This window comes from Meriones unguiculatus, chromosome 6 (assembly GCF_030254825.1).
Source record: "Meriones unguiculatus strain TT.TT164.6M chromosome 6, Bangor_MerUng_6.1, whole genome shotgun sequence".
In the NCBI taxonomy this organism is placed as follows: Eukaryota; Metazoa; Chordata; class Mammalia; order Rodentia; family Muridae; genus Meriones; species Meriones unguiculatus.
Genome location: NC_083354.1, coordinates 117,637,130 through 117,653,956, shown reverse-complemented (window position 1 = coordinate 117,653,956; position 16,827 = coordinate 117,637,130). Strand labels below are relative to the sequence as shown.

At 39.6% G+C, this 16,827-nt stretch overlaps 1 protein-coding gene across 1 annotated transcript in view; it reads right to left on the bottom strand.

Moving 5' to 3' along the window:
• Rp1 (RP1 axonemal microtubule associated) overlaps positions 1 to 16,827 on the bottom strand; it is a 223,286-nt gene that overhangs the window by 38,780 nt on the left and 167,679 nt on the right. The window contains exons 18-19 of the mRNA XM_060385925.1: positions 10,129 to 10,328; positions 2,054 to 2,140 (exon numbers count right to left, since the gene is read on the bottom strand). Of these exons, the coding sequence (XP_060241908.1) occupies positions 2,054 to 2,140; positions 10,129 to 10,328 (287 nt within the window). The remainder of the gene's footprint in view (positions 1 to 2,053; positions 2,141 to 10,128; positions 10,329 to 16,827) is intronic.

Sequence of the window (16,827 nt, the reverse complement as noted above, 5' to 3'; positions counted from 1 at the left end):
TGCTTTCATCGCTACAACTTTATCAGCTTGAAACCGCTCGAAAAGAAAGAGGCTCCAACCGTCCCTTCCTGCATATCGCTTTGGTGGTTACAGTTCTAGCTGTAGAATTCATGTGCTGGATCTGTTGTTTGTTGTCCTTCTACTCTGCTAATTGCAGAGGACTTTAACATGGAGCGATGGAGAGGAAACCCCCTTTATTGATTTCTGGAACTTCCTATCTCCTCCTGCAACAGGTTCCGCTTGGGATGTTAATTGGAAGGCCCCAGGAGTTCTATATCTTCTTGAATGCTAGCTCCTGTCTCTGTTGAATTCTCTCAAGGTCAATAATATCCGACCATTCTCTATAACATCAATAGCAATTCTGGGCTATTCCAGTTGCTCAGAAAAGTTTTGGATTAACTAACCACATGTACTTATTTGTTATGATGCTAAAAAGCGCATTTCTCTTTATTGGGAATTGTGCTAAGCACAATTCAGGGGTTCAGAGGTGGTCCAACTGGTTAAACCCTTTTGCTACTCAAGCCTAAAGACATGAGTTTTATACCCGGAACCATATAAAGTTGAAAGAGATCTAACACAAAATTACCCTCTGATGTCCATACACTGTGACAGGTACATCCACAAAACATCACACATATACACAAACACACATACGCAAATAGCAATGAGTAAAACTTAAACGAAAATTCATCAAATATTTCAACAAAATTAACATCTTCTCACTCACCTACATTGTACAAGAAAAGATACAGTAACTAAGGTCACAGATAAGATTGTGAAATACTTGAAATGCAAATAGTTTTTCAGATTTTACCAATGGTGACAAAATTTTAGACCTCAAATATTTTAAATAATATATTACACTGTAAATAAATCCATGACAGATGTAGGTGTTAAAGCAGAAATAGTCTATGATTCAACTATATCATTTTTTAATTCTTTAGTAATTACACTTTATTCACTTTGTATCCCCCACGTAGCTCCCTTTCTCCTCCTGTCCCAATCCTTCCCTTCCTCCCCCCTCTGCATGCATGCCCTTCCCCAATTCCACTCATAGGGGAGGTCTTCTTTTCCTTCCTTCTGATCCTAGTCAATTAGGTCTCATCAGGAGTGGCTGCCTTGTCTTCTTCTGTGGCCTGGTAAGTTGATCACCTCAGGGGGAGGTGATCAACTATATCATTTTACTTCAGTATTATTTACTGTTTCCATTTAGAAGTTTAAAGACTACTTAGGGTTTAATTACTATTTTTTTTAAAACAATGGTCAATGGTAATGCTTAAGATTCCCTAGAGACCCATATATAAGTTGACTGTTTACAAAATGACTGTAGCTAAATTATTTGACTTTATTGAGCCTCAGTTTTCTCATACATAAAATAGGAACATCAGTATTAGCCAAATCAAGGAGTTAATGCTATGTAAATATACAATAGCATTAGTAAGGCATCTGGCAAGCATTCAGCAGATATTATTGACAAAATTAACTGCAAACATATAAATAAATAGGATATCCAAGTGCACATATAAGATTATTTTTATAGTATTTGTATAGTATAGTTATAAATTATATAGTATAAAAATAAATTGTATAGTATGTGTATTTGTGTTAGTATTTATACTAACAAGCACATAGATTTACCTTTTATACAATTTTTTTTTTACAAATAGATTATATATACATATATTTTAGAAAGAGAGAGTGAGAACACAAGCCTACATGGAATAGGTTCACAGAAAAAGTTCTAAAGATCATGAACTAGTGAGGTGGTCATAGAGATACAGAATAAAAATGCCCTTTGATTCTTACACTTTGCTATTTTCTTCAAGTTTTGACCCATTAATAAAAATTCCTTTTACAAATATCACTATAAAATACTATTGTTAAAATGTATTTCACCACAGTGAGGCACTTTAGGGTGCTGTGACCACAATTTTGTGTTTACATTGCTTGGGAAAATATGTAAACTATTTTCCATTTCCCACCCTCTGTGTGCCCTGCTTGCTGCTCATCAGCATTAAGTAGTTAAGTATGATGAATAAGGGAGAGCCATTACCCTCTGTAAGCTCCACTCTGGCTGCCCACCAGTTCCGTCATGTCCTATCCTGATCTTGTATATCTCCCCAATGCTTCTTAGTACAACCTGGATGAAATGCAAAGGGGGAAAGTTACTAAGACATTTTAAATTAAGCACATCACAATATTCTTGTTAATGCAGTTTACAGTTGTTGCTGGTGACTGAAACGCTCTTGGAGGACCTTGCAGAACAAATTCTTCTCAGACACTCCTGCATAGAACTCATGGATACATGAGAAAGAAATGTCCTCTAGCCCCAATAAAAAGATGCAAAAAGATGTCAGAAGAAGGAAAAGGATAAAGAGCACACTGTGTTCTACTACCACCACAAATTTCTTACCAGAACCAACACTTTTGCAAGCCAATGACAGAAAAGTGGGTTTTAATTTTAAGAAGGAATAAAAAGAAATTTTTACCAAACAAATGTATAGAATTTTTATAAGATTATAGAAAGTGCCTGTGAGTCCAGATCTTCCTTCTGCTTTGAAAATCTTCTCTGATTCCTCCACTACAATGTAGCAGATATCACAGCTCAAGGGAGAGGAATAGTTCACCCATGAATACATGCACTCAGTTAGTTGGGTTTTTGTTTTGTTTTGTTTTTTTGTTTGTTTGTTTGTTTTGAGAACTGGCTTTGGAATTGCTGTGAGCTCGGTGGAAATGCCTGTGATTTTAAATTGAGCAAATTACAGTAAATATCTCTGGCTCATATTTTGTTTATATATTGAATGGACATTGTCTTAGGATTTCCATTGCTGTGAAGAGACACCATGACCAAGGCAACTCTTATAGAGGCAAATATTTAATTATAATTTCAGAGGTTAGCCCATCACCCTCATGGCATCATGGCAGGAAGCATGGCAGAGATGGTGCTGAAGAAATAGCTGAGAGTTCTACACCTTGATCCAAAGGCAGCCGGGAGGAGCTTGCAATTCCATGCTAATAGAGCTTGAGCATAGGAGACCTCAAAGCCTACCCCTGCAGTGACACAAGTCCTCCAACAAGGCCACCAACAAGGCCGTACCTCCTGATAGTGCCACTCCTCATTGGTCAAGCATTCAAACACATGAGTCTATGGGGACCAAAGTTATTCAGACCACCGTAGACATAATACTTTTAAAACAAAAACACAAACATTGTGCAAGGTAACAGACATAAAAAATCAAAAATAGTGGTGTAGTCCCCGTCTTGAAAAAATGTATAACACAACATGTAAATGTACCACATTTTCTTTACCCATTTTTCGGTTGAGGGACTTCTAGGTTGTTTACTTTCTGGCTATTACGAATAAAGCTGTTGTTATGAACATAGTTGAATGAATGTCCTTGTGGTATGGTGGAGCATCTTTTGGTTATGTGCCCAGGAATGGTACAGCTGGGTCTCAAGGTAGAACCATTCCCAATTTTCTGAGGAAGCACCAGATTGATTTCTAAAGTAGTTGTACAAGTTTTCATTTCCCGCCAGCAATGGAGGAGGGTTCCCCTTGCTCCACATCCTCTCCAGCATGTGTCTTCACTTGAGTTTTTGATCTTTGTCATTCTGAGTGGTGTAAGACAGAATCTCAGAATCGTTTTTATTTGCATTTCTTTGATGAATAAGGACACTGAACATTTCTTTAGGTGCTTCTCAGCCATTCGAGATTCCTTTGTTGTGAATTTTTGGTTTAGCTCTGCACCCCATTTTTTAATTGGATTATTTGGTTTGTTGATGTTTCATTTCTTGAGTTCTTTATATATATGTGCTGTCACTTGAGATTTTGTTCTTAGCCATTCTGAGAATGTAAGATAAAATCTCAGAGTCGTTTTGATTTGCATTTCCCTGAAGACTAAGGACATTGACCATTTCTTTAAGTGCTTCTCTGCTATTGAAGATTCCTCTGTTAAGAATTCTCTGTTTAGGTCAATACCCCATTTTTAAATTGGATTATTTGGTTTGTTGTTGTTTAATTTCTTGAGTTATTTATATATTTTGGATATTAGCCCTCTGTCAGATGTAAGGTTGGAATGCCATACTGCTCAGTTATTAAAAAAAAGAAAATCATAAAATTTGCAGGCAAGTGGATGAAACCAGAAAATATCATGCTGAATGAAGTAACCCAGACCCAGAAAGACACACGTGGCATATACTCACTTATAAGTGGACATTAGCTATATGGTATAGAATAATCATACTACAATCCACAGACCCAAGGAAGATAATTAACAAGGAGGGCTCAAGGGAGGATGCTTGAATCCCATTCAGAAGTAGAAACAAAATAAACATCAGAAATAGTTGAAGAGAGGGAACTGAGTATGAGAGGATATGGGAAGTGAATGAGGGTGGGGATCAGATGTGGGGAGACTGAGGGCTAGGAGTGGGAGGTGAGAGGTCTGGGAGAGAAAAGAAAAACCAAGGAAGGCATCTCTGAGACAAACTGGATACCTGTAACAGGGTAGGTCCCTGGAAGGATATGGACTCTAGCTGAGGCTCCTAGCAGTGGGGGACATAGAGACTGAAGTGGCTACCTCCTGGAAGGCAGGACTTCCAGTAGAGGGAGGGGGACACCAACCCACACACAAAGCCTTGGACCCAAAATTTACCCTGCCTACAAAATGTGCAGGGATCAAGATGGAGCAGAGATTAGGCAAATGGCCAATTAATAACTGGTCCAATCTCAGACCCACCCATTCGAGTGAAACTACCCTGACACCCCGCAATGCTTACAGACAGGAGCCTACCATAACCATACTCTGAGAGGCTCTACCCAGCAGCGGATTGAAACAGATGCCGAGACCCACAGGAAAACATTAGGCAGAGATTGGGGAGTCCTGTGGAAGAGTGGGGGGAAAGGGGAGGACTTGGAGGGAACAAGAACTCCACAAGAAGACCAACAGAGTCAACTAACATAGCACACAGGGGCTCATCTCGGCAAGGACTGGACCTATGCCTCCTAACTATATATAACTGATGGGGAGCTTGGTCTTCACATGGGTCCCCTAGAGCAAGTGGAGCAGAGTCTGTCTCTGACATGGACTCTGGTGCCCAGCACTGTTTTTCTCTATAGACTATCCATTAGAACAGCTCTGGGCCTGAAGCAGCACCAGCCCAATATGGATTGGGCTAGTGTTGACTGGAAGAATACAAAGCAGGGATGAACCTCCTTATTTCCAGAATTGCTCTCAGTTGCAGAGCTTGTAGGCTAGCTCCTTCCATGAAAGGAAGTAGGAAGTTGTTTAATGTTTGGGACCCATTTTGTCTCAAAAAGGGAAATCAACCTTTAATTATTCTTCTGTAGTCCTAAAATTCAGTTTGCACTTGAGTTAAAATTCCCTTTTGTCCACACTCTAAGTAAAGGCACTAAATGAGTATCTATCTGAGCAGTCAGAGCACTTAAAATATGTGAACTATACTGCACAGCAACCGACTCCATTAACAGCCAGGTGCGAGGGCTTCATACACATTGCTGCTGAGCACAGCGTGGCTCCAGAAATTAACCTGACTAGGCCAGTCAGGGAATAAGGAAAATACAAATGCACAGACACATAGAAAAGCTGTCATCAGGTGGGAGGGCTCAGTGATGAAGAAACTGCTGCAGACAGAAAGATCGCCATTTTACTATATATAGCTGAACATGGAGATAGAGTTTATAGTCTACCGTTGAATCAGTGAGGCAGGTTTAATTAATCTCTACATGCCGTCTCTGGAAGAGAACACCTTCAGGGTGTAAATATCCAGGGGGAGAAAGCTATGATGGGCATTTTGGGTACATGCTAGTACCATCTGCACGTAGACCTGAGGAAGGGTACGCCATCCCTCTGGACCTGGGAGGAAGGTTTAGCCAGATTCTATGGGTCTGAGGCTTTGGTGCCTGACCCAGTCGGCTCTTGGTAGTGACACACACACACACTCAAGACTTGACAGATCCAGAGCTTTCTCAGCTCCCACAGTGCATGGTTTCTTCCAATGGCCTAGCAGCCTGTTAAAAAAGGAAGGCTCTTCAAGGAGTCTACTTTGTAGGATGGAGACACTCAAATAAGTTAATAATTTCCTTAAGCATGCACACTGTATTCACATCAGGCTTGAGGAGTATAAAATGTGAACTCAAGTCTATTTGATCAGGTATGCCACAGTGTCCTTAAAAATAGGTATATGAATACCTGAATGCTGAAAAGAAAAATTGAAGATGAATTCAGAAGTGTGAAATTATGCAATACAAAGGAGTACAGGAAACAGTCCTACAGATTAAAGAGTGGAGATGAGCTAACTAATCCTAATTTCAGATTGTCTAATTATCAAGAGGTGCTGGCCCCAAAGCCTCATAATCCCCAGCTCAGTACATACTAAAATCTGTACACCTAAGTAAGCTAAGCAAGAAGGAGGTCCCTGGGTAAGATGATCAATCCTCACTCAGAAAGAAAAATGGAATGGACATTAGAAAAAGGAGAAAACAGGAAACAGGACAGGAGCCTGCCACAGGGGGCCTCTGAAAGACTTTACCCAGGAATGTATCAAAGCAGATGCTGAGACTCTTAACCAAAGTTCAGCAGAGTGCAGGGAATCCTATGAAAGAAGGGGGAGCTAGTGGGACCTGGAGAGGATAGGAGCTCCACAAGGATAGCAGCAGAACCAAAATATCTGGGCACAGGGGTCTTTTCTGAGACTGATACTCCAACCAAGGACCATTCATGGATATAACCTGGAACCCCTGCTCAGATGTAGCCCATGGCAGCTCAGTCTCCAAGTGGGTACCCTAGTAAGGGGAACAGGGACTGTCTCTGACATGAACTCAGTGGTGGGCTCTTTGACCTGAGGGAGACGCAGCCTTGCTAGGCCACAGAGGAGGACAATGCAGGCAGTCCTGATGAGACCTGGTAAGCTAGGGTCAGATGGAAAGGGAGGAGGACCTCCTCTATAAGTGGACTTAGAGAGGAGAATGAGAGGAGATGAGGGAGGGTGGGATTGAGAGAGAATAAGGGATACAAAGTGAATAAACTGTAATTAATATAAAAATAAAAATTTAATTAAAAAAAGAAAAAAATCTTTAGTATACATACACTATTACCTGAGAATTTTACTAAAGCTTAGATTTTGAACCAGTGGGTATGTAGAGAGACCTGATATTCTGAAGGCCTTACTGGTATTATCTCTGCTCTGTTTTGGAGTCCACATATCTGCAGAGTCCAAGAGGCTTCCTATACCTGGCATTCATCACTAGAAAATGGATAAGCAATTTATCCAAAGTAAAGTAACTATGATAGGTTCATTTAATCTTAATTTCATATTCATGACACCAGGGCCTCTGTTCTTACCCAATTTACAATTATGTTTATACAAAAGATTTCTGCTTGCAGATTGTGAGGTTTTTGGTTATTATAATTAACCTTAAATACATCTTAATTAATCAAATTAAGAACCATTATATATTTTTGCTGATAATGAACAAATTTGCTTATTCCTGTAACATAAAATGTGTGTTTTGCGAGAGGGTTTCCCTGCAAAAAAGCAATGGATGCGCTTGAAGACGTTGTAATTTGTTGGCAGAAGTTAGGGCAATGCCATGGGTGAGGCAGAATGTTCTAGCCCAGTGTCTCCAGCCTCGGAAGCAGTGGTTGTAACATGTGCAGTGAAGGATGTGGGGCGTGGCAGAAAAGAACCGAGCCCATTCCCTGACCAGCAGCAATGCGCACGTTACAGTTATGGCTGTATCCCATAAACTGCTGAGCGTAACTCTCAGACGTGGTTTCCCTGGGATTCAGAAAGCTGTCATGGATCAGTCCTGCAGCAGATGACCCAACGGGGACCATGACTGTTTTTGTGCAAGTCTGACACTGAGATATGTTTTGGAACTTCTTGGTGTGTGCAGTCTAGTTTTTGTCTCACAGCACAGTCTCATCAGGAAACCATTCATTAGCAAATAGAATGCAGAGTGAATGACAGTTCAAAAAATGTTTCAGCCAGCTCATGGGCACCCAGTCATTGAGTCTCTTCACCTTTTTAGTTTGCTTCAAATGGTCACCTCGAAGTTCGTTGGCTGCTTCTCCTATAGTTGTGAAAGGAGCAGGTTTGACAGTGGCTCTTACTTGATCAATGCCAATGCCCGCTGGTGGGACACCGGTTCCTCATGATAAGGGTTCTCACTCACACTAGTAAAACTACATGAACCTCCATTGCACTGCACATTCCTCAGCAGCTCCTGAGACAAATGTGTTGTGATATCACAAGTTCCTCTACTGCTTTAAGACCCATTTTGAGCTCAAATGAGAATATAGCTTGAATGTGCTTTTTATCTAATATCATGTACATGCTATAAAATAAATATAAAACAAACACCAAGTCACTAGCCAAAATCACAAAGGAAGGGAAGCACACATTTAAAAAAAAAATGTATGACTCAGTTACAGTTATTTAAGGAGGAATTCCAATAATACACAGCAAATTTTTAATACTGCAAAAGCTGCCACAGTTACTTTTGCACTGACCTAATACATTTGCTATGTATTGAATAGGATTCTTTATTAAGGTTTATGCCGTTCTTTCTGGCATACATCATTCCAGGATTGATAAGGAATGGAAGTCATTGCCTCCATTCTGCACATAAAGAGAATAGTGGTATGGAAGAACTAAATGACATATTCAAGGTCGCAGTTGATATATAGGAAGCCAGAACCAATCCAGCTCACCTGCCTTACAGTCTGGTGTTGGAACCAGAACTAGTAATGGTGGCTGCACTTTAGAAGCACTTAGAAAGCTTTTAAAAACCTCAGTGCCCAGGCTGCACCCAAGCAAAATGAACGGGTTCTCTGGAAGCACAGGCAGTTATCATTAGTTTTTAAAGCTCTCTAGCTGTTCCAATATGCAATGATGAGCCTCTAAGTTTCAACCCTAGGGAAATTTTTCCTGAAAATCATTGAAAGACTTTATCAACACATCAATACGTGCTGTGTATGACATATTAGCAGGAACACCGTGCTTCTGTAGATGACTTAGGGTTCTAACTCTAACATGCATCCTAAATTATGAATTATTATCTTCAAGAATCCAGTTTTCAAATATGTTATAGGGAATGACCACCATAGGTCACATCAAAGTGCCCCTCCATCATTGTCAACCACCACGATCCATCAGTAAAACTTCATTAATGACTGTAAAAGTAGATTTACCAGCTCACAGCTAAAACTATCCGGGTATTAGTGAGGTCAGGTGCTGAATTCCCCAAGCAGCCTTGGCAGCCTGGTGACTACGGTTGGCCTACATAATTCTCTGTGCCCTAGTGGGCAAAGGGACACTCTCAAGGATAAGCAACTGCTGTTCAATTCACGTACTTATGAACCACTCAGCTTCCACCTTACAGAAGAAAAGAACTTACTAATGTAACTGTAACTAAGTGCAACGTAACTGTCCTAATTGAAATTTGGCCAGGGCACCTACCAACTGTTCAGACAGACAGCTGTATTCAAGCCACAGCAGCTCAGAGCTCTCACAGCAAGAAATACGGGAGAGAACAATTAAAATGGGTGTGGGCAGAGCCTCAGAACAAAGTCTGTGAAGATGTCTAGGAAATGATTTAATGCACATGGAGTTCAGCCGAACAGTGTCCAAGAGTACGCATGGGAGGCTTCTATTACTCTAAGTGTCTCCCAGACCTTGTAATCAGGGTACAACTTGAAACGAACTTCATGATTTTTAGGACAATGGCTTTAAATAAATTTTCTTTAAAAAATAAGAAATTTTCTTCTGCAAATTTCCTCAATTCCTTGTATAAGAGACATAAGCAAATATGTTTACTTTGATTTTATAGTAGGAAATAAATTAATTAACTTGTGTTCATGACAGACAAGGTTTATTTTATGCAGTCTCTTCATCATTCTCTCTCTTTGTCTTTCTAAGTGTGTGTCTCTCTCTGTCTCTCTGTCTCTCTCTGTATGTCTCTCTCCATCTCTGTCTTTCTGTGTTTCTATCTTGCTGTGTCTCGTTCCATTTCTGTCTCTCTCTGTGTCTCTCACTCTCTTTCTCTCTGGCCTATATTACATGTCTTTGTGATGTTAAAACAATAACATAACTGTTAATTTTTCTTACCTGAAACTCATCTTCTTGTCCTGGTAGGAAGAGCTGCTCTGGACCGTCCTTGGTAAGACTGATTGGTCCAGTGACTCCTTCAGTTCCATACACCCACAGTGTGACATTTGCCTGAGTACCTGTATCTCCAGTCAGCACCAAAACCTTCCATCTGTCATCTGACTGAGGCGTCTCAGAACTGCAGGAATGCCTGTTTTCTTCTGTATAGAGTGGGAGAAGAGCATAAGGGGAAGATCGGGTACATTAATTAGGCTAACAATCCCTGTGTCACACTGGAGTCCCAAGAATAACAAAGAACATCAAAACACGGGTGGGTGATGTGGGGTGAGAGAGGCGCTCAAATGTGAGGACTCTGGGGAGCTGACTTGTGCTTATCTCATCGCAGTATGGTTCTGGGCAATCGAGACTCAACTACTGAAAAAAGCCACATTAGAACAATAATCATCTGTCAGGCCCAGGATCATTTACTTGCACTTGGTGCCACAATACAGGAGAGTATGCTACAGCCACCAGTGAGGCCACAGATTTTTCACAAAGTTGCTTGTTAGCTTTGCGGGTTTTGTACATAATCAATAACTACAATAGAAAGGAACAAAGTGAATTAAAACATGTTTTCAAATAACATGAAAATAGCATGTCAAGGATAGAGAACTATTTAAAAAATACCTGACTACAGAGGGCAATAAAAAGGATTTGAAATTATACAACTGTCTACAGTAAACTAATTTTAAAATAATACTATGCATGTAATTAAAAAGGGAAAATTCTATGGAAAAAAATAAACTAATGTATACTTTCTGAAAGTTACTTTCTCTTGGCCTTGATGTTCTTATTTACTTACCTCTCTCTCTCTCTCTCTCTCTCTCTCTCTCTCTCTGTGTGTGTGGGGGGGTGTGTGAATGAGTGCATGAGTGTGTATGGTTTTTAAGTGTTTGGGCTGAAGCTCAACACTGAGTGCCTTTCCTCGATTGCTCTTCATCTTTATTTTTTGAGACAGAGTCTTTCAATGTACCTAATCAATTTGGCTAAGGTCAATGAGCTTCTTGGCATCACCTGTCTCTGACTCTCCGTAAGACCAATAGTTTAGGCACCACCACAGATTTTCAAGTCAGTTGTGTAAAAAGTCAGGTCTTCATGCTTCCATGGCTGTTACTTTACTCACTAAGCCATCCTCTAGGCCCAACAATCAACGTTTATTAAGTCTCTGCTATTTCTGGACTCTGTGTTAAGTGTGTCATACACAATTCTCACTCAGTCAGCACTACTAAGTTCTAAGGTGAGTCAGATACTGAGGCCTGTTTGAAAATGTAATAAAGAGGCAGAAGTTAAATAATACAGTGACATGAATACACAGAGAACTTAACTCCCAAAGCCTCCGAAGTCAATCAAGATGAGTGGGTGCTAAAAACAGTTTACCAGGTCATAGCAGTCATGCATTGCTAGTGTTTAAGATGTTGTTTTGTGCTAAATGCTACTCACAATACTTACTCATAATAGCATCACTCTCATTCTGTTATCACATTAGTCCTACAAGATCTTTCCCTCATTAAGCAGGTGGAAAAATCAGACCTCACAGGCTAACGACTTACCATAGCTGTGCATGCTGGGCTTCAGCCCAGGCAGAGCAACTGTGGATCCTGAGATATTTGGGCATAATTCCAAAGGTAGTTAGCCAAGAAATATTGCAGAAATTGGCCCAACAAAACCTCATGACACAATCTAATTTTCAAAACTGTAATAGTACCTACAAACTGCTCTTTTTTTACCATTTCTTCTCAAGAACGCTGAGAACTTCCTGTTCAGCACTGTAACCAAATATCTAAAATTTCTACCAGTACATCATGCATCAAAAGAGAAATTAGAGATACTGTAACAGCAACTATCCCTGAAGATACTGATAATATATTTACCCAGAATATCTCCGTCACCTGAAAGGATCACTTTTATTAAGAAAACTTTGGTTCATACTACTTAGTGAGCACTAGTTAAGTGCATCGCTCTCTTTTAATAATGGCAGTGACTAAAAGCCAAAAATTAACTAATGAGCATCTTTCCCTAGAGATTTCTGCAATCTAGTAGAGAGAGCAGGCAAACTGCTATTTTTAGCTGAAGCATGCAAATGCACTCATAGGAAACACAAAAAGTATTGTAAAGTACGGATGTTGCAGAGACCAGAAAGTGAGAAAGAGGGGGATTGGTATGAAAAGCTTCCTGGGACACCTCACTGTATCACTAGATATAAAAAAGGAGGAATCCAAATTTTGCAAGTAGACAAAAAAAAAAAAAGAGTGTATACAGAGATAACAACAAGTTCATCATGACTAAGGGAAAATTGTGTAGGTGCCAATGTATGGCTGAACATAAAATGAGTGAGGAAGAGAGAAAGGAATGTGAGCCCATGAAAATCATAGCCAAAAAGAAAACAAGTTGAGAATATGCTTGTGCAAGTAAGAGGGAGTGGTGTCCAGTGATGTTCTTCCACAGAGTGGGCTGGGGTTTCCGTGTGTGTGTGTGTGTGTGTGTGTGTGTGTGTGTGTGTGTGTGTCTTAGTTGTTTGACATACTCCACAAATAAGTTGGTGGCCACTCAAAAGCCCTCTACCCTAGCAAGTTCTTACATCATTTCCACAAACACAACACTAAGGGTGTACTCATAAAAATTGATAGTTTAATCTATAATGCAGAGTGATGTAGAAAGGTCTGCCCAGTGATATATTAAAAATGAATGCCATCTATTGCCATGATCGTTTGGAAATGAACCAAAGTCTATTAGTCTCAGACTATAAATTTCTCCAGCTGAGGCCCATAAAAGGCTCTGCTTTCTTGACTACAGATTTAAAAATACTTAGACCTGTGAGAATATTTGAAGAGATTGTTACTAGATTAAGCACTAATCTTCAGGAGGGTCTCCCTGAATAAAATCTAAAGATTTGCATGATTCAAGCCTCTTCTCTCTGAGCATTATGAAACACTTTAATCAGGCTAACTTAAATAAAACAAAGAAACAAAAAAAATATTGCCTACTTGATCCCCTGAAAGTCAGGAGGAAAAAGATCACTAATATTGATAGTAAACAAGATGGTTTTACTGGTTCACAAAAAGACAAATAAAAAGGCAACTAAACACATATCACTAACAAAATGTGGCAATAGAGAGCATACAAATTTTGTACTATATTTAAATACAATCTTTGATAAAAAGTGTTTTATAATAAAATGTAAAGCAGCTATTGAAAACAAATGATATCTATCATTTGATAGGACACCATCTCAAACATGGTACCAGTTTAACCCTAACTTCAATAAAAGTACCACTACACAGAAAATATTCCAGGCTAAAAAATGCTCTCTATAGTTATCTTAAAATGAAAATAAAATTTACTAAATTGACATCAAAGTGTTGAGTAATTATCAACTTATCGGTTTTTAATTTAAGATCAAGCAAGTACTTATACAAAATCACAGGAAACAAAAACTTTATACACACAACTAACAAATAGATCGGAACATCAAATGTCTTCCAATTTACCAGAATACTGGATTGAAACACAGAATAAATAAATTTTTAAAAACTAGCTAGGATCCAGGTAAAAGTCTGTCTTTCTACTAAGAATATTAGAAACAATTTTTACATTCAAAGGATATGATATATAAAATATCCAAATATAGAAGAAATACAATGACGATATTTAAACAGGTACTTACAAGTAAATGCACTATGTACAGATTTTCCCAGTGACATTAAAGAAATATCATCATTCTATACCATTCCCATTTCATGAGAAGAGATTTTTAAGATACACAGTTTAAGGAAAACATTCATATAAGTAAAATCTAGAAACCATATATTCAGAGGAAGTAGATAAGCTTGAAAATAATATTACAAAAACAGCAGTGTTTACATTTTGGGATAGATGAATGGGAGACTGGATTGATGGAGAGATGAATGGACAGATAGATAAATGGAAGTTAGGAGATATGCATAAATAATATGTTAAAAATAAAAATTACCAGCCCCCGAAAATGCCAGCAAGGTTTTCTATGGAAAAAGAATTGATGAATGAGAAGAATATGAGTAGCTTTCTTCTTAGTACTGAGAAAAACTTTAAAGAGAATACATTTATTTTTCAAATGAACAGAAGAGGCAACTTGGTATTTTTGGTACAGACCTAGAATCACCCTATTTCTTCCTGGTTGTCCTCTTCAGCTTTTCCTTATAACCCATCTTCTTTGCAACTACTCTAACAAACAGACTCAATCTCTAAAATAAAAGAACTTATATAATGAACTTAATATAATATAACTTAATATAATGAACTTATATAATGAATCTATCTATCTGTCTATCTTTTATCATCTATCTATTATATACTGCAGAATCCAGAAGAAGTAGGCTTTAATGCCAGTGAAGGAATGGATTTGATAGTGAAGCAAGAGCAAGCAGGCAAAAAGGAAGCTTTCTTCTTCCATGTCCTTATGTGGGCTGCCAGTGGAAGGTGTGGTCCAGGCCAGAGGTGGGCTATCTTCCCACCTCTAAGATCTGGATTAAAACCAGGAATTCCCACTTCAAATGATTTAATTAAGAAAAAAAATTCCTCCACAGTGTACTCATAATTTGGATTTTAGTTCATTTTAGATGTAGTAAAGTTGACAGTAAAGTTGAACATCCATCAAACTCTCTACCAGGTACTCACAGCTGCCCGACTAAGATAGGACTCTGGTACAGAACCATCATTGTCTTTCTTGTTGTTCTTCATCTCAGTCTCTTAAGATTCACCCCTAGTCCTGCTCCAAAATGTCCACAGGAGTCCCTTCCCTCAGCCCATCCTAGGTACTTAGCTCCTTCTTGAAGACTCAGTGTCCCTAGTTTTTCTCAACCACCTCTCTAAAGTTGTTCATTCCCGAACGCTTCCATTTTTGTGACTCCCCATTAAGCTGTGAATCCTAGAACTACTCTCTACCAGAGACTCCACAGCTGTCACAGTTGGCTAGGATCCAGGTTGGGCAACAGTGACTAAAGAATGAAACACTAACCAAACAAAGAGAGCACGTATCGCCATTACCAGTATATACTTCAACTGTATTAACTGTAGACACTACCATAAATAAGACAATACCTCTCCTCCAGATGCCAGCAATCCTCTTGTGTTAGGTCCTGAGACAAACAATTTAATAAAAATCACAAAAATAGAAAATAAAATTATCTATATTTTCAAAGACCATATTGAGGATATGGATAAATATCTTTTTTTTTTCAATGCAGTTTATTCAGGAACCTTGAACAATCCTCGGACCCTGGGGAAAGCCAGCCCACAGCTTAAATAGCCTCTGGGTAGGCAACCCAGGCATGCCACGTGGGCAATGCAGATAGGTCCACATACATGGAAGCAAGCCAGATCCTCAGCCTTAGCCAAAGGTGGAATTGTTCGTGACAGAGAGCACTCACCATCGGGAAGGTGGAAGGCAGAAACCAGCTCCATCTTTAAGGCATAGCATTCCGCAGCTCTCTACAGTTCCCCCTTTTTGTTTTAGATGCATCAGGCAAGAGTAGAGGTCTGATCTCTGATATTAGAAATAAATTGGGACTTTGTACAGATGTTCATTTAGGTGTCATCCACCCAAAGAGCATCAGACCCGTCTGATACCTTTTTCTCAGAGGTGGGACCTGGGGCATCAACCCGCATGCAATCAGACATGCTCTTCTCTGGGTCCAAAGCGGCTGACCCTGAGTGCAGTGCTTAGCCTCGCATCCTGAGTGTAACATTTTAGCTTTTTATGGTATCCAACCATGCTTGGGGAGAATGTCCTGCTTCAATGGCTGTAAAGGCCTGAATGATCATGGCTGCATCACACTGTTGTGAGACTCTAATCTTGCATATATACCACAGGCAAACCAAGGAGACCAACACCAGAAGGCCTGCTAATGCTCCCATGCCCGCCCATTCCTTCAGATGATAAGGGTCAAGAAAACACAAATAGTGGAATGAAATAATGAAAACCAGTCCACTTATTAAAGTAAATTTAACATAGAAATAAAATTCCTAAGTAAAAACTAAACTGAAATGAAAATATAAAATAAATTCACAGCCTTCTAGGGAGAGTTTGCCCCAGACCCAGGGCCTCTCCACAGAAGCAACCAGACGAGATCCCTGCCACCCACACCCCTAGTGTGGGCATCATAGGGATTCTTGGGATAGCGACCCCAACATTGAAGCCTCTGCCTTGCGGGTCCACCAGTGTAATCCAGGCAAACAATCCCTGGATCTCAGACAGAACTGTGTAATAGTGGCTTGCAGGCCACTGCAATAGTCAGAGAATCTGGGCATGCACACTGCGCTCACTAAAAGCGCACGCGAATAGAGCCAGCGTCACATTACTTACCTAGGCAAAACTGAAACCACAGTGCACACTCCCAAACCAGAAAAAACAGTCCAGAAAACAGAAAGAGAGGATCATAGCCCGAACTACAATCTCGAGGAACACACAATGAGGATTATAAATAACCAGATGGCTAGAGGCAGACATAAGAACACTCGCAACAAAAATCAGGACATAATGACCTCACCAGCAACCCCACAAAACAATGGACACTTCAATGCACTAGATATACAAGAAAATGACCTCAAAACTATGTTTCTCCAGCTATTAGAGGCCCATAAAGGTGAAATGAACAAGGCCCTCAGAGAAATAACCAAAGAAAT